The sequence below is a fragment of the Strix uralensis genome, chromosome 10 (genome assembly GCF_047716275.1).
Source record: "Strix uralensis isolate ZFMK-TIS-50842 chromosome 10, bStrUra1, whole genome shotgun sequence".
Taxonomy (NCBI): Eukaryota; Metazoa; Chordata; class Aves; order Strigiformes; family Strigidae; genus Strix; species Strix uralensis.
This window is the reverse complement of record NC_133981.1, coordinates 22,236,674-22,262,537: the sequence shown is the minus strand read 5'-3', so window position 1 is coordinate 22,262,537 and position 25,864 is coordinate 22,236,674. Positions and strand designations below refer to the sequence as shown.

General features: G+C 40.6%; 1 protein-coding gene across 4 annotated transcripts in view; it reads left to right on the top strand.

Annotated features, from left to right (window-relative positions):
- Window positions 1–25,864, top strand: part of VGLL4 (vestigial like family member 4) — a 105,439-nt gene that overhangs the window by 694 nt on the left and 78,881 nt on the right. Inside the window, exons 1-2 of one of the 4 annotated variants that reach the window (XM_074879719.1) lie at window positions 11,074–11,427; window positions 18,755–18,831. In XM_074879719.1, coding sequence (XP_074735820.1) covers window positions 18,768–18,831 — 64 coding nt within the window. In that variant the 5' untranslated portion in view covers window positions 11,074–11,427; window positions 18,755–18,767. Of the gene's footprint in view, window positions 1–11,073; window positions 11,428–12,548; window positions 12,569–18,754; window positions 18,832–25,864 lie in introns of those variants that run through there. The other 3 variants (XM_074879720.1, XM_074879717.1, XM_074879724.1) reach the window with 3 other exon arrangements.

Genomic DNA, 25,864 nt, shown 5'->3' with positions numbered 1-25,864 from the left:
GGAAAATGAATACTGTAAGCAGAAAAATACAGTTGTTTTTATGTTTTTAAAAAATGCCGATTGCTGCATGCTGGATTATTAGACATCTCTTCCACGTACTGAATACATTACCAGATAATGAAGGCTAACAACTAAAATGCTATTCCAAATTTTGCCTCATTTATCTCCTCTTTATGTCTGTAAATGAAAATGTAACTATTGCATTTTTGTAATTCCCATAATTCCCTCAAGGATGCAGGCTTTTCTAGGTGCTCTTTTTTTCTTTCAGCTCGTACATTTCTATAAAAAAGGGACATCTGTGGCGCACAGATGGAGCAAAATCTTGCACGCAGAATAAGCAATATGACCAAATCTTAAAAAAAAAAAAGTAGGCAGTGGCAAAACCAGTCAGTCTTACCTTTTAGGGAGCTCACTCCTTCCTGCTGTAATAGTGCAATTAAGTGAAGTTTTACATAACGAGCCATACTGGGAAGTAACATCGTTGAACAAAACCATCCTGACCAATGTGTACTTTTTTCTTTTTTCACGAAAAGGTGTGAGAATGGGGCTTTTAAAACCTGTTTAAATAACAGCACCACAGGATGTGAAAACACTGGCACTGACTCTAAATCATAACTGCTTCAAACACTGGTTGAGAGAGATCATGTGTCATAAGATTGCCCAACATCTAGTTGAGAATTCCTACTAGCAGAACATCTAATCACATGCTTGACTTAAAGTGCATACATTACTACTGTTGTTGAATAGGTAATGCAATTCTTTTTGGAGACTAATGATAACATACAGCTTGGGCTTGAATCTGGAGAAGTAAAGAAATTTAAAAAAAAAAAAATCTATGTGATGTCTCAGTACAGTTGGACACTGCTGAGCCCCTCCTGGGTTGTGGCTGCAGTGTAAGTGAAGGCTGGATTCTAACAGCTTGTTCCCTTTGGTGGTTTTGATTTGTTACCTTGAAGTTGGGGCTGTTTTCTCTTTTATTGAGACAAGGGTACCCTGGAGATGTGTGTGTACCAGAACTTTAAAAAGAATATCCTATGAGGATATCTTGCAGCGTAAGAGACTCGGTGTTTCTTCTTCTCTGCAGTTCCTCACTACTGCTAAGTTTGGAGATGAGCAGCAGTTAAACCTAGACTTTTTTAAATGACGAAATGCAGTTGTAACTGTAGGGAAGCATTTAAAAGAGCAGCTTTCTTTTGAAAGCCATTAGCAATAATCTTCTGAATATTAATGTAAGACACATTTAAAAGTGGTTTTGGTGTTTCAGAAGGTGCTTGCTACTGAAATGGTGGTTCAAAACACTGGAAGTCAATTACAAGTCAATCTGATGGGCGAGAATGAGTTGGCCTCAGCTCCCGTAGTGAAATAGCTATCTTCATTCTGAGCCTTGCTAGCAAAGCAAGGGCATTTATTCAAGATATAATGTTCTCATAGAAAAAATAGGAATGTACCACTTGCTGTTTAGCAGCTAATTAAACATTTTTATGTGCAGCAGATGCTGTATGGCGTCAAACCCTCCCAACCTTTAAACTGTTTGTCATGCTGCCAGTGGATTGGTCTTTCCCTTTACAGGTGTTACTTTACTGCAGAGTTTGCCTGTAATCTGAACTGGCCATGTTTGTCTTACGTGGCTGAAATACCCATTGCATATCTTGATTTGGCTTTATGAACTTTCTTTGTGTATAGCAATATAATGGGTCATTTCTTGCTCTTTGGAGAGAGTTTTGCAAATCCCAGTTTAATAGTTCCTAGTTTACTCCATCTGTTGATACACTGCCAGTATTCGAGTCTGTGCAGTAAATCTTTGTGAAATGTAAGAAAGTCCTTCCTCATCATCCATATAGGCTGAAATCTTAAACTGTATTCTATTCTGTAAATCATTTATCTCTGTGCTTTTTAAAAAGTGGCCTACCTTTCCCCTTGAGGCCATTGGTCTTGAATGTATTTATTTTTTTGGCAGAGCGCCATGAATGAATCATAGCCTAGAGCAGCTTACAGTCTGAACTCCTCTCCATTGTTAATATAAAATACTTTATGCAGTTGTTACAACGTTTTGCTATGTAAAACTTTTAAGAGAAGAGAGATTGATTTCAGACTTGTTAGTTGCTTTTGAAGTTCCTCGACAGTATGTGGAAATGATTTCTTATGGTCGTACAGCTGTAATCCACTAAAATAACCAGTGATTGTTGCATGGGAAGTTAGTACATGGGAATATGTTACTAACTCTTTGTTGTAATGAGGTGTGTGTGTTCTTTTATGAAAAATTGTCACTTTAGCTTTTCATTCCATTTGTAATTTTCCTGTTTATACCTTCCTGCTCCATTTCCATACTGCTTTATTGTTTTATTGTTTCTCTTTTTGACTTAATTCTCAAGTCTTTCATTCTGTTCTTCAGACATCCCTCTTGTCTGGTTTGGCTGTTTCACCATGGCTAGTGTTCCATGCTCCATCCCCTTTTTTCCTGTGTGACAGTGCTTTCATTAAAGGCAACCAGGCAGATGATTTATATCTTGATGTCTTAAAAGGCTTCTTTGTAATGAAGAGCCTGGACCAAATCAAACTACGAAGGATTTCCGTAGGTGAGCCAGCAGCATGGGCCTAGCTGGCTCTGAGATCAGCAGTGCCAGTGAAGGATGTAACTCTAGCTCATGCCTTAGAGGGAATAAACTAGATGACATGGGATGAATGGGAAATCAAAATTTGACTGGTTACATAACCATAGATTCAGGTTTCCACTTCTCTTTACAGTCTTTAATCTGAGTATTGTGTCCCTTCTAAACTTGCCTACTGTTGTGAGCAACCTGTTTGGCTAGCAGTGTGATGTCTGGCTGCTCCTAAACTTAAGATTTGGGGAGTGCGTAGAACTGTACCACTCCATCAGCATGTGTAAGATGTGTCCTTATCGCTTGCTCATTTCTCCTTTTTCCAGGTATTTGAGTAGCCAGTTCCTCCAGGTGGCTGGCTGTATGACCCTTCAAATACTGGCTGTATGAATGCATCTGACTTTGTTCAACTGCAGAGACTGTGTTTCTCACCTGGGCTTCAGTGGGCTTTCTCTTTAGATTTGGTTGACCTTCAGCGTCAGGGAGTTTGACTAACAGATGGGGAGTAACAGCTGCAACCTTCTCATAAACAAGGTGCCTCAAGGTAGCATACAGCTGAACAAGCACGATTCCCTTCCATCGAAGAGCTGGACTTTATAGTATCCCAGAGCTTCCTGGTATTTGCAACAAACATCTGCCAGATTGGGAAGACCAAGATGTATATAGAGGCCAGTATTCCTGGGTGGCTTAGGGACCTGAACTGTAAGGTCCATATTCTTTAAATTGATTGAGGAGGTAATGCTAGAGCCTGTTCTGACTTGGGAAACTTTAGAATAAACATAGCACTTGGTGAGTGTCCAGTAGAGGGGGATCCAAGCAGGGTTGTGACTCATGCCTTTTCCCAGCAATTAATTTAAAAATAGAATTGAAATTGAAATACGCTTTGAAGGTCAGAATGTCAGGTCAGTGTGTGTCTGATAGTTTTTCATGGGTAAGGTGTTGACAGAGGACAAAGTATTTTTCATTTCCAAATTCACTTCTGCTGGCCATATATTCTGAATGTGGAGAAAATGAGTTTTCTGTTATCTACTGCAGGAAGAAGAGACATTACCTTTGTATAGCTATTCTCTGGTATATTTTTTGAGTGAACAGCTGCTCTGTCACTTTTGATACTGTGGTTTTATAAAATTTTGTGGTGACCTTATTTATGTATTTTTCTCGATAAAAGTCTAGAGCACAGTTGCTAGCTGATCCTGAACTTACTGACTGCTTTAGGGAGAGGCTGTAATCATTTTACTCTTGCATGTTTTAACCTCGTACTCAGACTTGTTAAATCAGAAATGTTAAGAAATGGATTGTTTTAGTACATGGAACAGGAAGCTTCAGACTATACGTTCTCAAATTATTCATGAAAACTCCAAATATTTCAGTTACATCTTTAGTCTAAGAACTAAACGTGTCATTTTTGCCTTTAGAATCCAGCGTTCTGCCAAAACCTTTTCATTAATGGCTATTTTGACAGTTATACACTTTTTTTCTGAGAAAATGAAAGTCATGCAGCTGTAAAGACCAATATTCTGATGTGACTAAAACTTCATGCAAGTGTAATGGCTATAGAGGGTTCTTCCTGGTTTTAAATTTGAATAGAATTTGCCTCTCAGGAGTTTGCAATCATAAGGGACAGTCTTTAAAAAAAGAAATTTTTTTAAATTTTAAAAATTGTCATAACACAGGGTTCCTTTGCCTTTGTTGTACTGTGAGACCTTCTTTGAAAGACTTGAGCCTGATGTTTAAGATACCTCCCCTACTCAATTACACAAACTAAGTAAATAGTTAAATATTTAGTTAAATATCTCATTTTGGCTTTATTGAATTAATTTGTATTACTTCTCTTACATGGAATCTATCTAGCTCTATGGTATACTTGGTGAATTTGAAAAGTTGTGTTCCCACACAGTAGATTATTTTTTTTTAAATCTCTGCCTCCTGCCAAAGTTTCTCCAAACCTCCTATTTTAAAATTAGTAGTGAAGCATGAGAAGGGGGCATTTAGTGTTTTTTGTTTTTGTTTGTGGTTTTGGTTTTTTCTTTTAATGTTGCCATCCTCAAGCTGTCTTGCTTTTCTGCAATGATGAAATGTCTGGCTCACTCTCTGTATAAGACAATAGTGAGAGCCAAGAAGTTACTAGCTTTTTAGAATGCTTCAAGCAGTGGTGCAGGAGAGGGGGAAGAGCTGATATAAAGCAGCCTGCCAATGTCTGTCTCGTGGTGCTGTCGTAGTGCTTCGGCATTACAGTCTGGGGCAAGGCTTTTTAGAACCAAATTATTTTCACAATAAAATCTAGCCATTCTCTTTTATTCCCCCCCCCCCCCCCCCCCCCTTACCTCCCAAGTCTGGTACTGGGGCACACATCCTAGATGATTGTGCACATTCTGCACACTCATGGCTAACTGACCTGCATCCTTGGATTAGAAAACTGCCAAGCAGAAGACCGAGTCAGTAGCAATGTGACAGTTTGAAGGTGAGTTTGTACAGACAACAGTAGATGATGGAACTACATCACTGTGCTTTAAATTCTTATGACATTTTAAAGTGGATTGTATTTAAAGGTTGTACTTGCATAAGTACTTTTAAAGTAAAGCATCTGTTCTCTTCTGCTTTACATGTTGTTTAAAGAATGTGTCTCCTCTGTTCCTTGTCTAGTTTATTTGTGACTGATTTCATCAGGATTCTCCTTCCAATATACAATCGAAAATGAGTGTGTTATTTATATTAAAAACAACAGGAAAAAAACCCAGAACCCCAAACCCTTCTACCCTCCTGAGTTCATGACTAAAAGGATCTGATGGCTGGCCGATGTGCCACCTGTGTTAGTGAGCTGCCCGAGCGGTGCCTCCCAGCCCAGTTCCCGTCCCTGCCAGGCCCAGGGACTGCAGGCAGCAGGGCTGTGCTGGCAGCACCTGCAGCCTTCAGCAAGCCAGCCTGCAGTCACTGTGCTAAGGGCACGTCTGGAAACCCGAGGAGAAAGCCCACTTGTTCTGCCGAGATGACTGACCTTAGTCTAGGGATTGGTAGTCAGTCAGAACATAAAGTCCTCAGTAATTACCAAGATCGGACTGTAAGAGCTATGAAAAGTTGGCACACAGAAACGGTATGAAAGTTGGTGCGGGTATTCTCATGCGACACATGTGACTAAACTTGATTCTTCGGTGTGATTCCCTGATGCATCATTGAGCTGATAGGTGGGAACATTCAAAAGGGTCTTTTGGTGCCCGGTTCCTTTAGGTAGGCATGTGACCTACTGCTGGTATCGTTGGTTTAGAAGAAATTCTGGTGACTAAATAACATTTTCTTATAGCCTTGAAATGTATGTAAATTATGTAGTTTACAATGAGTTAGTATGTAAACTCTTAAAGTAATTTTGCATCTAATCATGAACTGCAACCTGTTCATGATTTTAATGATCCCAGTTGTACTAAAGTTTCTCTTGTCCCATGTGAAAGTTAGGATACAAATCTAACAGGGAGTTAAATCTATGCTATGTATGTGTTTACTGCACAAGAAGAGGGGCAGAATCAGGAAAAAAGTGTGTAATAAATAGATTGAACATTTACCTACATCAGTATATCACTGATTATACTGACCTTTTACTGAGTTTGACATTCAGAGTTTTGCTGTGAACCAGTTGTGGTCATTTTATTGGTGTTTAACAAAACTTTTAACAAATTAAAAACAGTGGGTTATGGCCAAAGGGTGCCTTTAATTTGTTAATCTGACATTCCCTTTTTTTTTTTCTTTTTTTTTTTTTTGTTCAGCTATCTTGTCTGTCTTCATCTTATGGGAACCTCCATAGTGTGGAATCTTCCTCTTCTCTAGAACAAAGCAAGCAAAAAGTACCTGTGGTTAAATGTTCTGAAAGAACAGAGTTAGTGGTGTTCATGTTTCTGTTTGACTCTGAAAGTATCTCATTGTTTGCTTGCAGATTATGCTGCTCTTATGACCCTGCTCCAACTGAAATTATACTGTCTCTTTTAATCTTCCTTTTGGATGATGGGGCAGACAATTATGAAGAGGGCAAGCTTTGTCTTGAAGCAGGTCATAAATAATCATCTCCATCAATTTACAGTTCGGATCAACTTGTCTGTCTGGAATTACTGCAGTTTAACGCATTATGGTCTAATGAAATAATAAACTATCTTCAAAAAAATTTAAAGTGTCTTTTTAAATCTTACGTTCTACAGTGTTTTGAATTTGGGTGTGTTTTTATGTAAGGTAGCTTTGAGGTGCTGTGCAAATGAATCTAGATTTTTGCAGGGAAGAGTTTTAGAGTTCAGCAGTGTTGACCTTGAAGAAGAGATGTTAGCTTGTGAGGCTATGTAATTTGTGATAAAATGCATTTTGAGAGACTATTTTAAAAGCTGCTGTCATTTGATCTAAAATTAACCTATTAAAAGATGATGTGGATAGAAAGAGGTATGCATTGTAATTGCACTGACAGGTATTGTGAAGATACTATTAAGCCTGTAACAAATAATGGTGTTTTGTGATAGCTTTGGAAAAAGTGTTTGCTTTTGGCACAAACTTAATCGTCTTTGTGCAGAGTTTAGTGTATCTTGGGCTTCTCTTCAGACTTAAGATAATTTCATGCGTTCCCGTCTGTTGTAACAGAAGTATCTGTATTGCTGCTGTTGGAAAAACAAAAGTGAGATTGCAGTAAGAAATTGGAAGAACTCCGATAAATTCCTCTTTTACACCCAGTGAATGCCAGCTGGCAAATCACTCCCTTAGATGGGCACCTAAAGAAAAAAGAACCATCTCTTTGTAGCTCTACACTTGTATTGTTGATTGAAGCAACACACAACACGTGCCCCCTGCTGCTAGTCCTACAGGCTGAAATCATTTGAAAATAGTTTAACAAAACAGGTTTGAGTCCCTTTCCACACTGAGTATCCATGTCTAGTTAACACTGAAGTCTTTCACAGCAGTAAGGCATATCACTGCTGTGGCCCACATGTAGGGAGATACTTGCCCAAGGCATTTTTAACCAACTGTTATTATAGTGGAAATGTTTTATTTTCTTAGTTGGTGGCGGAACAGATGTCCGGCTTAATTTCAATAATAATTACAAGATTAATGGTTGAGTAGGGTCTGTAGAACTAGGCCATCAGATCTCCCTACAGACTGCAACGGCACTTGATATAATACCTTTTTTCCGCGTCTGCTTTCAAGTCCTTTCCCTCCTCTATATTTAACAAATAAAATATTTAACTGTTCAAAGAAATTTCTCAAAATGTACCCAGAAATGACCTAGCGGCTTTTGCTGCTCGTGAAATATCGGTGTCTTTCTGTGAAACGGCGCTAACGCGTTGTTCTACGTGTTCAGTGGGCCCCGGGGATGTGGGCTGTTGCACAAATTCAGGGTAGGAAATCTTTGCTGGACGAGCATCCTCCACAGCAGAAAAGTGAGGAGACGTTGCTGGTACTGCTGCAGCTGAGATACACGATCATTCGCGCTCCTGGCTCCCTGACGCAGTGGTTAAATCTGCTGCTGTTGCATTGGCTATACTGTATGGAGAACATCACGAATTTTTCAGTGATTAATACACATAAAGAACAGGAGTGGCAACTGGAGTCTGTCCCAGGATTTGAATCATACCTTAGGTGCTCTACCTGGGTGCCTGAGTTTGGGCTGAAGCACTACATTTGTTTTAGTCCAGGTACAAACCCTCAGCTATCTTGGTCAGTTCTTGTGTTTCAGCAGTGTTTTTGCTAGTTATCTGAGTCAGCAAAGAGCCTTTGATATCATTCAGTTATAAAGTACATGCAAAATGAAAAACAAATCTTAACACCCGAGCAAACCAAAATACGGTTCATCAAACAAGATTGTTTTTGCTTTACTATTTGTGAATTTGCCTTTTGAACAGCTTGGCTAAGCAATAGCATGTGTTGAGTTCAGCACCGTCAACAAGGTTTTCTGATGGTGTGTTAGCTGTTAAGATGTGTTTTCAAAGATTCCCAAGGTTTGACAACTTGCACTTCATTTTTTTTTTTGTTTTGTTTTAACAAACGCTGACACCTAACTTTAGTCGGGAAGTCTGTCTGTACTAGTAGTGTCTGTACGGGAATGCACAGGGTCATCGTTCCCAGAAAGCTGATGTTCCCTCAGACTCTTCAGATGTTTAATAAATATCCTGTTCTAAAACTTTTGCTGGGAGCTGTAATAGCATATCCAAGGGATCAAAAGCTGTTTTGACCTCTCCCTTTTTCAAGCTCCTCCTCGTCCCAGGAGCTCTGTCTCTTTTAACAAAGAAGCCCTTCCTACCTCTTCCCCTCCAGCAGTTATAAACAGGAGTGGCATACTTTTTTCTTGAAGATACATATTAAAAAGGTTTGTAATTAGTCTGCAGCAATCCATTCTCATGATATGCACCAATGTCTATTTCAGATCTTTTCTCAGTGCCTATGGTTTTGTTTTCCATATTTCATAGTATTGTTCTTGTCTGATATTTTGATTTTTTTCTCAAATTTTTACATTCCTAGTTTGACTACCATTTTTCCAAATATTAGATCATCAAACTCCTGTTCTGCTTGCTGGTAATGAAAATATTTTCCAGTAGTCTATTAATACAATAGCAACTTTTAAAAAATACATAAATATTACAGTGTATTGTTATAAATTTCACAGATGAAGAGTTTAAGAAATGTCTAAAATAATGTTTATGGTTGTTATTAGACTATATGCCTTTCAGTTTTTTAGCAACTGAAATCTTTCTGTTGGATATACTAAGTGTGTCAAGTCTAAATCTGGATTTCATTTAGCGTTTGGAATGCATTTTTGGCTAGCTTTTGATGGCCCTGAAATCTCATGACCTGTCCTTGCAAGGATATGCAAATACTTCAGTATCAGTTATTCTTGCATGATTTTGATAGATTTTTGAATTGGAAGCGGACAGCACAGATCCTTCATGGACTCTGGAATCTCTCAAGGAATCAAGATGCAGGGTGTGTGGGTCCATCCCCGACCCTTCCCTTCCGTGCAGCCTCCCACACCACTTGGCTGGGCTCCTGCTTTGGCTGCACCGCTGGGTAAACGAGGGAGCTGCGCTCCCTCCGCTATTTTGTACATAAATCCCAGTTTCAGGATCTAAAATAAACCTTGCTGTGTCTTGGTTCTTTTTTCCTTGAGAAAACACAGTTGTGCTGCCATTTCTATACTTGTGCATCTGTTACGTTAGCGTGTATGTCTGTCACATTGAGAGGAGGAGGAGGACCACAAGAAATACCTTGAGCAGAATTGTGCCGAGACACTTTGTATTTCCATTGCCCTGTACTCTTTTCGGGTTCCACCACAAATCTCCAACCCGAAGGCTTTTTGTGGTGGGGCTCAGGTTGATTTGTTGTCCCTTTCTTTCCCTTTGTAACGGACTCCAAGAGCTGCCTCAACCAACCTCAGTCCCTTGTGGCATTTGTAGCATTACGGGACCTGATTCTCTACTGATTGACCACACTGATGTTCCGTGTGGACAACTCCACCTGAGTACAGGGCTTTCCCGTCTCTCCTCCTGCTCCGTACTTCACGTCTGCAAGCTGAAATGCCTCTTGCAGAAAACAGCATTACCCCGTCCTTCAGCCTACGTGGGTAGAGCCTTAGCTCAGCTTCTCGGAAGTGGTTCTTTCACAGGTAGAAGCTGTCCGACAGTTTAATTTCATGAAATTACTGAATTGATTGAGTCTTGAAAATGTTAAACTAGGAATGAACACTGCTGCACAGCCGTGGGCATGACGGAGGATGTGCTGCTCTTGAAGGGGCAGGGAGGGGCTGGGGCAGGGGGGGCAGGCGTGCACGCTGCTTTCCCAGTAATCCAGGTCTGAGGGGCTGGGTGCTACTGGCGAACTCTCAGACTTTTTGTAGTTGCAGATGGGCGCTCATACTCTGGAAAGGGAAGTGTAGGAGAGCTCTTTGTTGACCACGGTGATCGCTCAGCTTTAGTTCCACACCAGTCTGACTTTCTGCAGTTTCCTCGGCTGGCTCAGCGAGTCACAGCAAACGCAAGGAGGGATTCTGTCAAAATACGCTCCACGAGTACGAGCGGTAAACAGGAAATGGAGAAAATGCTGGATCTGGTCAGACCTACTGTCTTCAACTTGTACCCAGCCTGCGGCTGCCCCCCCGCTCCTCCTCCAGCCCAGCCGTGGGGCGGTACCTTGGCCTCGGAAAAGCTTATTCTCTGCTTTTTGCTAAGCCGGTTCCTTGGGTGCTGAACGATGGCGCGTTTTAATTTGAACCGCATGTGGTGTATTTCTGCTTTTACAAGCAGTTTTGCTTTTACTCTTCGGAGAAAACTTTGGTGGCGTTTTCCTCTCGCTGCAGAAAAGCTTTTTCAAGCGCGGTCACCAGGCGGGCACCGCTGCTCCGGTTATTTTTGCCGCAGCGCTGCCGCGCCCGCTCCTCGCCCCGCCGGGCCCGCTCCTCGCCCCGCCGGGCCCGCTCCTCGCCCCGCCCCTCGCCCCGCCGGGCCCGGCCGCGGGGGGGGCGGGCTCTGTCCCGGCGCGCCTCTGGCTTCCTCCGCGCCGCGCTCTCCCTACCTGCGAGGATGTGATGTCAGCGCCTCATTACCCTAATTATGCTGAGCTCATAGCCGGGCCCGGCCGATGGCGCCGCCCCGCTCTCCCCACCTGCTAGGAGGAGAATTCCATCATTCCTGGGATTCCTCCCCGGGCCCGTGCAGCGAGCGGCGCCGGGGCCAGCGGCGCCGGGGCTCGCCGCGCCTGCTCCGCTCCGCCGCCGGGCTCGCCGCCCCGGCCCGGCAGTAAACACGCAGCCCTCCGCCCCCGGCCCGCTGCCCGCCCTGCCCTGCGCTGCCCGCCGCCGCCCGGGAGCACGCTGGTGAGTGAGCCCGCCGGCGGGGGGAGCGGCCCCGCGGAGCGCAGCGCGGCCGGGGGTAGGGGGGGGGGGGGCAGGTGGGCCCCGGCGCGCAGCCCCGAGGAGCGCGTCCCCCGCTCCGCGGCGCGGAGGGGAGTGTCGGCGGGGCGGGCGAGCGTCGCCGCGGAAGCGCTGACAGGCGGGGACGGGGCAGCCCCGTTTCGCCCTCCGCGCCGCGGGACTCCTCCCCGGGCCGGTGCCTCCCCGGCGTCGCGCTGAGGGAGCTGCGGCGGGGTGGGGGGGGCCGGGAGCCGCCCCAGGCCCGGACGCGGGGCTAGTGGGGCGGGCAGGGCTCGGGCCGCCCGGCGCCCGCGGGGCTTCCCCGGCTCCGCTGCGCCGTCCCGCCTGGGTCCGCGGCGCGGCCGGGCCCGCGGGGCTGGCGTAGGGCAGCGGGGTCAGGGCCGGCGCCGCCGCGGGCGGGGAGGGGGGGGTGTTGTCCTGCGGCGGGCGGGTGCCCGCGGGAGCCGGAGGGCGGCGCGGCCGGGCCCCGGGCGCCGCGCGCGGTGTTACCGGTTACCGGCAGAGGTGAGAAAGTGAGCGGCGGGGAAGTGTCCCGACGCAAGTTCCTACCCGGAGAGTTGTTTCGGAGCAGTAGGGGCGAGCAGGGAGCGCGCTGCCAGCCATCTTACCGGCACACCTGGGCTGCGCAGGATGCGCGCTTTCGCAGAGCAAAGCGCTGGAATTCCGCCGGGAGCGGTGTCCGGGGGGGGGCGGAATCTCCCGGCATGAGCCCGAAGGGCACCCTGAAGGCTTTTGACTCTGCATCTCGTATCTTCCATTTGCAGAGATTTCTTATTTAATCTTTAGCAGTGCAATTTCAGTCTATTCAGTCAAGCTGGTTTTATGTTTCCCAGATGTAATCAGAAGTAATTAATTTTCTGAGTCAAGCTGACTGCACGTAACACCAGCGCACCCCTTTTCTGGAAGTGCGATGAATGGCAATTTAACAACCTCTTCCACGGGCATTTGAGAAACCATGAAGCCAGCTCGCTTCCCTTTCACTCTGTTGGTGCTTCAGGATTATCAGAAACAAGCAATAATGGACATTTTTTAATTAAACCAAAGAAGACTAATTGACCAGGACCTCCAGGATTTCTCCTGCAGGGTAATTTTTCTGATTAGATCTTCTCTAACTTTAGAATAGGGGGTCGTTTAAAGAGCAGTCCTCATAGAGGAACCAAGTGTAGGTTGTGAAACCTGAATGAAATTCTTTTTGTGGGCGTCAATATTAAGAACGCTTAGATCCAAAACTGTATAAAATCCCGCAGCAATCTGCCTGTCCTGCCTTAATAATACGTGAGCTTTTTTTTAAGGCTCTTCTCCATACTTCTTGGCCTGTATTTATATTTTTCTGTCTGCCGGCTTCTGAGGATATTTCTACCATAGAATGTATTTTGTTTAAATTCCCTACATCTCTCTTCTCCTGATGCACCAGTTATAACCTTGATATTTGGGATCAGGCTATGAGGCTTTTTTGGAACCAGTGGCAAGAACTAGTCTCAGTCGCAAATAAAACACAAATCTGGCCCGTTAGACTCTTGCTAGAATTTGGGTGTGTCTACGCTGTACATTTGCGTTGTTTTTTCAAGCAAACTGCTGGGCTGAAACAGTTGTTGCTGAACCACCAGCATCTCCAGCGGGCGCTGTGGGGAATGGGGCCGGGGTGTTTGGCAGCAGGATGCTGGGTTGCTGGCCGTCCTCATCTCTGCTCGCCGAAGACTCCGCCAGATGCATGCTACCACCGAGCTGTTACACCCACCTTGGAGCAGGAATTAGGCCAGTACCTAAGTGATGAGCACCCAGAAGTGGTGCTGAGAGGGGAAGATCTGACAGTCTGGTAGTATGAAATACGACTAGTAGCTAAAACGGGATAGAAAATCATTGATTACAGACCTTTGGGGCATGTTTACTGAAGAAGTGCCTTCGCATTATAAAGCCTCAGGAGGGTCTTGTTTAAATACACGTAGCTTTGATAACTAATACAATATGGAGACTGAGAAGGCTGATTTGTTTGTTTTCAGATAGATTTGAAAGTTTTCTATTACATTTCTATTACATTTCGGTTCAGTTCTTCTAGCTATGGTTAGACGTTTCATAATATGTTTGCAGCAGAACATATAAGATATAGGATGGACTGAGTGGTCTTGTAGGTCAGGTTAGACTCTTCCACCTTTAATTTCTTATGTTTGTTAGCTTTTAATTCAAATACCATTGCTAATGTTACCTTGTTAAGGAGGATTTACACAACAAGAAAACAAAAAACACAAGGTAAAATGGCAAAGCTTTGCTTTAAGCTTATCATTTTCTGTGTGATAAGTTAAATCGTTGTTTCTGTTCAAAGATTTGCCTGTTCAAACACATTTTCCATATGCAAAACAAGCATGGTAAAAAAAAAAAAAAGTACTGAATAAATCAAATTTTTTTTAAAGTGGTATTTTGATGGTTCCTTTGGCCAAGTAGCCTGAACTTGCTCTGAAGACTGAGAGTTGTAAATGCAGAGGGATGATCAGTGCTACACAGTAATCACAATCTAAACCGAGCACTTACAGTTAACATTTCTTATGGGTATCTCAACGCAGGATTTATCCACAAGTAGAAGCTCTGACCTAAGTGCAGTTGAAGGAATTTAAACGTATTGTGGCTATTGAGGACACATATTGAACACAATCTGCTTATCATTATTGTCATTCACAGTACAAATATGCTTTACTCTTTCCTATCTTAAAAAATAAAAGATGTTGACCTAGTTTGCATCAAACTGCTGCTTTATCTTCCTTTCCTCTGTTGACTTCTTAACTGTGCTGATAAATTGTGTCTGGATTTCCTCTTCAGTTTAGATTTCTTCCATTGAAATCACCCGGAGTCTCTTTCTCTAGGTTGCTACTGGTTATGAATTTGACTGGGAAGTACGGTGCCTGTATCTTCTTAGATGTGAGCTGCTTTTGACCATGCTCTTCAGTTAATCTTGTTTTCCCTATACTTGTGTTTATCTACAGTTACTTCACTTCAGTCCTCACTCTTGATTGCTTCTGGCGTGTCTTGTCGTTCTCATCTCACTTTTTTGTTGTCATAATGGACTTTGTTTATTAGTCTACTTCCTCCTCTCGGACCGTATCTCTGTAGTTTCACCAGACTATGAATTCAAGCACTAGGCTTTCCTCTACATCACGGAAAGGTTCAACCTTTCTCTCTCCTTGGAATCGTGTAGATGTCTATCTCTAATTCACACCCAACAAGTTTAAGAGAGACCTCTCGCTAGTGTCTGCTTTCAGATGTGTCTTATTAACGTGTTTGCAGCGGCTGTTGGCCGAGCTGCTATTCTGTTGGTCAGTCAGACCTGTAATCCAAGCATCTTTACAACTGGGACTTCTCTTTAGGTCTTTATGTCCAAACTGTCTAAATTCTTCTGATCTTTCGTATCTGCACAGCATGTCTTTTGTACAGGCCTTTTGTTCTCATCACCCAACTTTTTCCTTGTTTCTGTCATCTAACTTGTTACTTTGGTTACTGATTAAGATCCATTCTAGACAAAAGCCATCGTATGTCTGTAAAGGAGGTTACTGCCACAAACATAATCTTTAATGTTTCTCTTTCCTTTCTGTCCCTTTGCTATTACCCCATCTTTTTTTTTTTTTTTTTTTTTTTTGTCAAATATAAAGTTCTTGTCTTTATTTCAAATCTTTCCTGACATACCCCACTGTGAATAATAACTGTCGTGGTTTGAAGCAACGTCTCATTGTTCAGTCTGCAGTTAGTCTCTGGTGCCGGTTTCTCTACTGCCTGTTTACTTAAGTTTCAAACAAGCAACTGGAGGGCTTTTTCCCCTGCATGCTTTCCCTGATGCTTGGAAGGTGCTGTATAAATCCATGAAATTGCTTAACTGTTAATTTTCAAGAGGTTTAATTTCTCTATAGTGTTTCAAAGAATATTAACAGTTAGACATTAGCAAAGCCGGGAGTACTCCGTATGCGCATGGAGTTTGCCAAACCTTGAAAAGGAGAGGGAAAATAATGTGCTGTTTCCTTACACTAATGGGTGTTGTGTTCTTCAAGTGTTGCATAAAAAACTTACTAGTGGATCAGTGTTTAGTAACTTATTTATTTTACGGACATTGTATCCTTATGATTTTCCATTCTATGTCTGTTTTTCAGAATGTTTCTTCACTGCAATGTAGGTGAGATTACAGACTGGGAGAATGTTGAGTAGAAGCAGTAACTGATAAATAAAAGGACTGAGTAAGATATTAAACTAATAGTTGAAATTATGGCAAATAAAAATATATTGAACACTTGTAAAAGTGCTGTTGGTTTGTGTCTCTGTAAATCTAACCGTTAAGATTTTGTAACAAGATACTTATGAAACTGTTTTCACAGTGTTTAAATCAGATCTATGTAGAAGAAGATACATTTGTGTACTTGTATTTCGCTAGTCACTTGTTTTTCCCTTTAGGAGGTCTGGGCATAGAGCAATACTTGCACAGAGGCTGGAGAGCTGGTTTTTTGACAGGGATACTTAGAAAAATTCAGCTTTGATTCAGGTTAGTTTCTGCTGCGTAGACAGGTTCTGTGTCACACAGAGAATTAGTTGGCTTCTAGCAGGTCTGGATTTTTTGTCAGAACCCTGGAAATTGAACTATTCTTCCATTTCTGAAACATGACTCCTCCTGAGGATGACCAGGCTCTTCTCTGGAGACTGCCTCGGAGTAGCTGTAGCAGTTGCTGTCCTTGCTGAGACAGAATTAGGCTTTTAAGCATTGAACTGTCTAAGAGAAGACTCCTCCTCTCTCATTCTCATAGGCGACCTTTATTTCTTTTCTGGGCTGTTATCCCTGACTTGTTAGTTTAATTTAGAGATAGAGGGGTATTTCATATTGTTTGAAAAATAATCTGAAAGTTTATAGCTCCTTGAAGGTAGTTTTCATAACTGTAAATGTGTTCAGCGTGTTAAAAAAGTCACAGCATATATGGTACTGCACCCTGGAATTAGCAGATCTGTGTATTAACAGCATCCCTTCAAAGAAGCTCTTGAACAGACACAACGTTCTCCAGAAGACCTGAACTGTTAAGCGCTTCTGCAGCTCTCTCATGATATGAAGTTTAATAATATGTAAAGCTACAAAACTGTATTGAGGCCAGTTTTAGTGAAGTTGTTTTTAAAGTGTCTAATTTCCTGAGTAGAATTAAGACTTGGTTCCTGTTTCCTTCTCTCAGTGTGGACTTCTGTCACCAGCTAATTCTCTTACTAGGAGCATGTTCCGGAAAGGGATTGCGCATCTGCTACTCCCATTATTTGAAAATTACTGAAAAACTTAAAACAGCAATTTGTTTTCAATAAAAAATATCTTAATATCCTTTGCATTGTTCTTTACCAAGAAGGTTTTTCTGAAGAGTTGATCAAAAAGCTTTGTATTACTGTTTTTGAAATTTAGGACAAAGCTGGTTAGTACTAAATCATGAGTTAGCCAACAGTTTGGTGTAGCTGCATCATCTGATCAGACATATTTTAACCTTTTTTCCAACTGAGTTTTCACTCTGTTAGAGGAATTTGTGGGAGAGGGTCAGTAATCAACAGTCTGGGGAGAAATAAAGTGGTGCTATTTTAAACTCCAAGGAAACAAAAAACAGGAAAGAAACCAAGAATTAAGGTCTAAGGCATCAAAGTAGAAGGATGCTGAGGTTTCTTTAGTGATCACTCTCTTGCAAATCTTTGCTTTGATTTGGAAGAGGGTGTGGCTAACTGTGATATAAAGAAATATTTAATGAAGACAGACTTCATAAAATAAGAATCTAGGATTGTGTTTTCCAACCTCTTGCCCACATGTACTGTGTTTAAATGAAAGAGTGAACTGAAATTATAAGTTAGTTAAAATACTGTTCTTGAGCAAAAGCTGATTCTGACAGGGAGGGAGAATGCATGTTTTTATCCTCAAGCACTATCCTTAGTTATTTCAAGTATGTCTCTTCTTGTACAGTTCTATGGAAACAAGACTGGATTTCATTCTTTATTGAAAAAATATTTTTTAAAACTTAAAAATACTTCAAAAATTCTTTATCTTATGCTTTAAAATCTTTGATTAGTTTTAAAGTCTTTGACATTATTTAGGAAGAGGGAGGGAGGATAGCGAGGTTTATTATTTATAGTGCAAAGTCAAGGAAATTGTTTCCCAAACATATGCTTGTTGTTAAGTGTCTATACATGTGTTTGAGATTTCTGTAGTTGCCACTACCATTTTTTTTTTTTTAAATCATACTGTAAAGTAAGTTACAGTAAACAGTTCTTATGACAGAATAGCATGCTAGTTTTGTGGGGAAAAAAAATGACATTGCTAGCAGCCCTGGGTTTTCTCTCTTTTTCCATTTGTTTTCTTGACAGTTCTGTCTATGCTCTTGCCTTATTTAAAAACACATATAAGTTGTTGGCCTTTTAACAAAAGCATCTTGACAACATGTTTTCCCCTTCCCCTTCTTTTTTAGTTTTGAAGCCATTAATGTGAAACTTTGAGAAGCTTATTTGTTGGATTTTTTTTTTTTTCTTTTTTTTAATGGGAGAGCGTGTTGCTTAGTATAGTGCCGAAATGTGCTTTTTTACGTAATGGGGTTAATTTTTCATGTATGGGAATTATGTGTTGTAAGGGGGGAAAACCAGCTACTGAGGTGTGACTATGATTATAGAAGTTACAGTTTTCTGTCTGTGTCATTAAATATACACGTGCCCACTGTCTGACTGTATGTTCATGAGTAAGAAAATGTCTTAATGGTTTATAAGCTTTGGATGATTCTGCTTTGGGCATAGGAGAGTATGGAGTACAAGTTTATTGAATGCTATGGATCTAAAGCAATCTTGTGCTTGTGTAGGTGGTCAGGCCAGCTGTCATCTTCACTTCAGATGAGTTGCATCTTTGGATACTGTCTCAAGTAGCTATTTTTTGGGACGGAAGGCTGGCATGTGGGAGGCAAAACCACTTACAACGTATAGCAGATAACCCTGTTGCAACATACATGAGCAGTGGTCATCAGCTTCAGCCAAGTACTTTGGCCTTCTGGTTTGTTTTGGATGAGTAGTTTGGCTAATTCCAGCGTTTCCTTACTTTCAGCAATGACTTAGTTATAACATGAAAAGAGCAGCAGAAACCTGGATTTTTGGTTCTTTCTGCTGTCATGCTCTTGTTCATTGCTACTGCCCTCTGTAAAACCTGATGTGTGTGTGCTATGAACAAGTGGCTTACCACCTAGTGTGTTGTGGTAAGGACTCTGTGAGTTTACTCTTTGAAACGTTGCTCTGAATTTTCCAGGATCCAGAGAGGAATGGAGACTCCATTGGATGTTTTGTCGAGAGCAGCATCTCTAGTACATGCTGATGATGAGAAACGTAAGTCTGAAATTTAGTTCTCTGCTTTGTTAGATCCAGATGCTTTATGTTTGCATTGTATATCAGCCTATGTGCTGGCTTTATCGGTCTTTGCATTTTACTGAATCTAAGACATGCAGAATAATGTCTTCAAAGCCTTTCAAAGGTTGTCTTCCTCAGGGCAAAACCAGTATGTTGCATTTAAATTGGTTAGTATGCAGGAGAGAATCTTTCCTATTATTTTGAAATGTACTTAACAATTCATATAAAGGTGACCCTCTTTCCCTGGTTGCATTTGCATTGTTAGTAGACAGAAAAGTTGGAATGGAACTGCTGCCGAACTAAGGACGATTTGAGAACTTACGCTCTGTAATAAAATCAGTTAGACCTGTTCTCATTTAAGAACGCATAACTGGGTGGGCATGAGTGGGTTGCAAAGATTCCTTTTCAGTTCATAAAAGCTAAAAGGTTGACTGTTGTCATTAGTAACGAGCACTTCATTTTCCTTTCACTGCTACTGAAAGGTGAGTACAGGATTTTAACGTAGTAAATGATGTCAGTTGTGGCTACAGAGGCTCATGTTGCCAATCATTTGGGTAATATTTTGGCTTTTCATGTTCATGATAAGCATTTAATATGGGTTAACTAATGTTAGAATAATATTTTCAATTCTGCCAAATTGCAGTGTTACTTTGTAGATCAGATTGTCACCCGCATGCTTAGTAATAAATGTCTTTGTCAGGTTTTCTCTGAGTCGTGTAAGCACTCAGGAAGTGTTTGCATCTTGAGTATCATTTTTTTACCTGAATAGATGCTAACTAGAAAAATAGTATTTTGGATCTCAAACTGCTTTTGTGTGTAGCTTCTGTGCATAAAATCACCTTTTAAGATTAGTTCAGCTTTTCTTCTTTTGGTCTTTGTTTCTTTATTCTGTATATATTTTTTGAATTGCCTTGAGTGTTGAATAAAAGAATTGATTTACTGCTGTTGCTAATCAAGTTACTAAAGTAATTGCAAAGTAAACAAAGAGTGTATTTGGACAACAAGCCTTAGAATTTTTGTGCATATTCAAATAGTCAAGATAACAGTAGCTTGCTCTTTCAGTTCATAAAATGAAGGTTTCATACCCTGATGAGCTCTTCTGTATGACTGTCTCTTACCTTTATAATGAATATTGGTTTTGCCGTTCTTTCGTGTTCACCTTGCTACTGGATAAGTACCAGGTGTTTGCTGATTCCACTGTACTAGGATGATTTGGTTGATTGCTACAGTTATTGACTATTACTGGTAAAATAAACAGCAGTGGAAGTCCTTGAAGAAACTATTTCAACCATGATTTTGGCCTGGGGGATTTCTCTTGTAAACTAACATATATTTGTAGAAAAGGCAAAAGCTTAAACTATTTTTTTTTTTTGCCTACGTTTTTTAAAATATATTTTGAATATGTATTCTCAGTTTTCTTAAGCTTAAATGCATTGATTTTGGTTAACTATTGCCTAGGACTCTAGTTTGATTTTGAGATCCACAGGGTAGGAATGTTGGGCTGGATTTAGAGAATCCAGAGGAAGTCTGACTGAGTGCAAGTTGCATGTGAGGAAGCTGATATGTGTCTGGTTCTAATTTACATTCCTTTAGTCTTACCCCTTAGACTTAATTAGATTTATGCCACTCTGCGTCTTCTAGTCTTCTAACTTATGCTGTCTCCAAGTTTGTCGTGGTGCTGTGCATATTGCACACCAAGAATGCTATAGTATGAAAAGCTGATAAAAGGAAGAAGTGAGTAGTAGTCCAGATCAGTCACTGAATTGGAGCTTTTGCATCAGCTTTTGTGGAAACTGCACCAGCCAGATTTCACTCTGTGTTATAGAGTGGATTGAAGTTAGTCTTAATCTTGAATTTAGTAATTATCATTGAGCTTTCCAGTAAAGTGCCTGGCATGCTGCTCCTGGAGTTCTAGCAGTGTTCCTGCCTGCAGTTCCATATCCCTTTTTCACTTTGTCTAACACAGAGTTTCTAACGCTCCAGTCATGACCAGGAGTGCAGTAATTTCTTTGGTTTTCTTTTTTTTTTCCCCTTTAAATCAAATTACTTTCAGATACTTGGTATCTGAACAAACTATTGAATTTATTTCAGTGATATTTCTTGTATTTAAGTAATATATACAGGTAAATTTATTGTCAATTCATTGGAAAAAATTCCAATGGGTTCTTTTTGACATTTCTAATGATATCATGAAGTTTACTGCTTCCAAAATTTTGAATAAGGGTTTCAAATTAATTTAGTTTCTGAAACATTTCTGTCTTACCCTGAGTCTTTCCTTTTTATGCTGGAATAGAAATTTGTGTAACGGATAACTCCTGATGCCCTTTGCACATTTCATGATGGAAATTTTATCCTATTTTTTTAATGGAGAGCAAAGGAGATATAGCTATATGTTATCCTGACATGACAATGCTACCAAGTAACTAGTGGTTAGATACCACTAGTGAAACAATTAATCTAATCTACTTGTTAAGATGATTCAACTCACCTCAGATATACTCATCTAAGCTATATGCCATGTAAGAGTTGAAAACTGACAATTTGCCACTTTTTAAAGATCATATTAAGCAATTAAGAAATCCATTTTAACTATATTTTCTCAAAATTATTCCTCTTCAAAGTAGTTTACTATTACAGTTTTTATAAGAAAAATAAAGGTAGTCTTAACACTTCTTCTCTGTCAACTAGTGTGAGAAATATATGCATAATGCATATAAAATATTTTTGAAGTTACGCTGTGTTTGCTCCTACACGAGGTATAAAGCTGGCTGAAGTCATTACGGTCTCATATTCATACATATCAATAATTTCAACTACTTTTCTTGAAAGTCTTGGTACTATTTGTACATAAACCCTTGATCCTCTTGCAGACATCTTAAATTGCAAACTTTTACCCCCTGATATGCTTTAATCCCATCTCAAAGAGGGTAGATTTAGATTAGATGTAAGGAAGAGATTCTTCCCTGTGAGGGTGGTGAGGCCCTGGCACAGGTTGCCCAGAGCAGCTGTGGCTGCCCCCTCCCTGGAAGGGTTCAAGGCCAGGTTGGACGGGGCTTTGGGCAACCTGGGCTGGTGGAAGGTGTCCCTGCCCGGGGTTGGGACTCGATGAGCTTTAAGGTCCCTTCCAACCCAAACCATCCCGAGATTCCATTCAAACTAATTTATATAAATCAGCAGCCTTCAAGTGCATTTACTGAATCCAAGCAGTGCAAATACAGGTTCTTATTAAAAAACAAGATTTATTTCCTTAAGCTGGTAGGTATTTAATTTTATTCTTGTTTATCTGAGTATATTCAGAGAAGGAATATTACCAGTATTCTTTCTAACATGAAGGATCCTCTTACCTCTGTGGGCACTCACTGCAGTGCCAAGTAATATGGAAATGTCTTAATGTATATACAAATCACACTCTGTTTAAACAGAATCACAGAATCAACTAGGTTGGAAAGGACCTTGAAGATCATCCAGTTCAACCATTAACCTAACACTGCCAGTTCCCATCTACACCATATCTCTCAGCGCTATATCGACCCTACCCTTAAACACCTCCGGGGATGGGGACTCCACCACCTCCCTGGGCAATCCATTCCACTGCCTAATAACCCGTTCTGTAAAGAAATACTTCCTGAAAACAAATACGTTTAAACTTACCAGCACTTAAAGAAATGAAAGTGATGTGTGCCTATGTTTTGGTTTGGGTTGTTTTGCAGCTGCACCTTTGTCAATAAGGTTGGCCTTCAGTCATACTTAGCACTATATGTTGCTTTCGGTCGCTATTTTATTTCATGAACTATACTATATACTGTATTTCAACACCTCCCAGTTTAAATCATTCTGCACTTGCTATCCAAGAAAATTTATGAAACGGTTGGTTAACTATTGTGTCATGGAAATGATTAATTATGCAGAAGAGATGATTACTGTAATTTTGTATTTGTAACTATTACCACTGTGATGTAAGCAATTATTTAAGCTTATAGTATAGTGGATCTGTACTTAAAATAGCCCAACAAAACATAGCAAAAAAAGCTGAAGGAGAGAAAACAGACACTCCTTTAGAGGTGATAACAGTTAAAGGAGAGGACTCCTAATGGAGTTCATTGTTTTCTTGTTGTCCAAAGTTGGTGGTCCGTTTCAGTGGAAGGAGGGCATATGTTGATGTAATTACTAGCCGGTCATTTTGAAGGCTTGTCACTAATTGCTTACTTGTCAATAGTGAAGGGAAAGGCTATAGGAAGCCTGTGCTGTTTAGGAGCAGCTGTTCAGTGCCAGAGTGGGTAATGTGCGACTGGAAGTGGCATCTGTAAGGTTTTGCTGGGGTTTTTTCAGTGCTTCGGAAGTGGGCTTAATATGAAGTGAACGTCTGTAGGACCTGTGTATGTATGCTGTCTTCTTGACGTTTTCATGGCTGGAAACCTCATCGAATGTGGGTTATTGTACAAGTGCAAAAATCAAGTTTGCAATGAGATGCTTGATACTACTCATTACTCTTCTGTTCCTCTTCTTTTCCTAGACTATTCTTGCTGGGGTTGTACTGATTTCTCATACGTTCAGGATTCAAGCTGGCTATTTTTAGAAGACCACAGTAGAAACTAGTAGTATTTAACTAAAGAATTACTGAAAGTACAGTTTTTCTTTCCGTAATTGTGTTGAACAGCAAGTGTTCAAACATTAAGGAGGATTATAATTTTTTATTCATATAAAAATAAGAGTTTTGGGAACTGGTCTTTCAGTTATAAACATTCAGTTATAAACATTTAAAAGCATAATCTTGTTATTGAGAAAATAAGGAAGGAAAATGCTAAGAAGGACTTGCATTTGCAGAATGTGTGGAAAGCAGTGTCTACTCAGCCCGTGCTGATTTTATAGTAACACTTTACTTACACTTCCCTCCAAAATGCAAGTCCAGTTTAAGAATATCGGAATGAATGAGAAAAAAACATGTTGTTTCTCACTCTCACAGGGCAATATAGTGAAAACTCTGTTGCTGGCAAACAGGAGAAAATATACTTCCGCAAGGAAATGAAATATTTCGAAACAGCTAATAAATGGCACAATAAAGTCCTGGGTAATAGCTTTGCATTGTAATGCATTGTCCCAAATCCATACCTGTTGAGTCTTGATTTATGTTTTGAAAAACTGATACAGGACTACATTTAAAAAAAAAAAAAAAGGTGATCTTTGATCTAGTCATGCTTCCTGCACATGTACCATCAGTTGCATGTGTCATCCTTGTATGCATGGAAGCCTGGAATTACTATTCCACACTCTTGCCTGTGAACACTATTATTGTTTGGCAACAGTTTCTTTTATGTGGTTTAGTTTAATCCACTTCAAATAATTAAGCTAGACCATATAGTTGGGTTTCTAGTACAGAAGAATTACTGTGCTTTAAAATCCCTGCACTAATCCACTGTGTAATAAAATCCTCATGTAGACAAGACCTACAAATCACTTTTTACTGTTCTTCATTCATACCAATCAGTTCAGTTAGGAGAATGAATTTTGTGCTGGTTGTTTTAGATAGCTGATCCTAAAAAAGACATTACTTTAAGGCTGAGTTGAGAAGAATTTATTATTTTTTAACACTCTTGAAGAGGATGATGACTCTCTAAGCCTATTGTCTTTAAAGACAAAACAAGCAATATTTATAGTGGAACTAGACTTGAATGTTGATATTTGTGCTGAAGATATTAATGATGAAATATTTCTAGCATCACCAGGACTTTTCACCTACAGTACTGTTTGTTTTGTAAATTTATAGCAAATTATGGGCAGTGAGCCTAAGGCAGGTTTTAATATCAATGTTTGTAGAAGTTTAAATAGCTTCCATCTTACTGTGTGAACACATAAATCAGCACTGAAAATACTTAAGATCCTGAAGGTTTCTTGACTGACTAAAATTGAGGAATTGGGTGGAACCTGCTGTATGAATGCAGTTAGCACAAAGACAGTGTCAACGATCAGTTTCATTTGGGGTTTGCTTCGACGGATGGTGTTGGGGTTTTCTTGGAGTTGTTTTGTTGGGTTTTTTTGCTAGAGATTCATCTGCTTTAGAAAAAGGGGAAACAGTGATAGCATTTTTACACAGAAGGGAAATACCAGTATGCCACAGCCCTTGTTTATTTTCTGTTTACAAGTTTGCCATTCTGGGTAGAACTGGGAGGAATAATGCGTGCTTGTAGTAAGGATGATAAATATTATATAGCAAAGTATTACTTAAAACAAGATGAAAAATTTCCAGTAGAGCATAACCTTGTCACGTGACATACCCTTTGTGTTTTTATTTGCGCGTAAATGTCCAAAATAGCAAATCTTGTAACAAATAAATAAATGAAAAAAGTCTTCACTGCATGTTGTAGTTAAGAGAGATTTCAGTATTACTTCTCATTTATGGAAGGTTTTTTTTAGGGGTGGAAGGGAGTCAAATTGGTTCAATAAGGGCAACCTGGAGCATGTTTAGAGTTCTTTTGAAATCTAAAATGTGTTTGTCTACTGAACCTTGATTCTCATATAGACTGTTTTGATGGTAAACTACTTTCCCTTTGTGCTAGAATTCTTCATTTTGTGGCCCCAGTAATACTAGTAATACACTTACTAGTTTAGTACATCACCACTTCTCTGTTTTGTGTTTATTGTTTTCCCATTTTTTCTGTAGTTTGTGATTATTTTTTTCACTGTAACAATGTTGAGAATGTTAATGTGATCTGTAGTACTTGGTGCTGTACAAATAACATGGGAAAAGGTAGTCCCCGTTTTCAAGACAGGACAGGAAGCAGAGCACCACTATCGTGATACGGGGCTGCCTCTGATTCGCCAGCGAGTCAGAAGCCGAGATGGAAACTCGTGTTTCCCGACTCCTAGTTGAAGCACCTTATTCGCCACACTGCTAACGCCACAGCTTCTGTTGAACCCTGAGCTCTACGGGTGTGCAAAGCAGCCTGACAGAGAAGTCCTAGCAGAGTTTGGTGCCATGAACACTGTTGCTACTGTGGAAGTGGAATTTAATGGG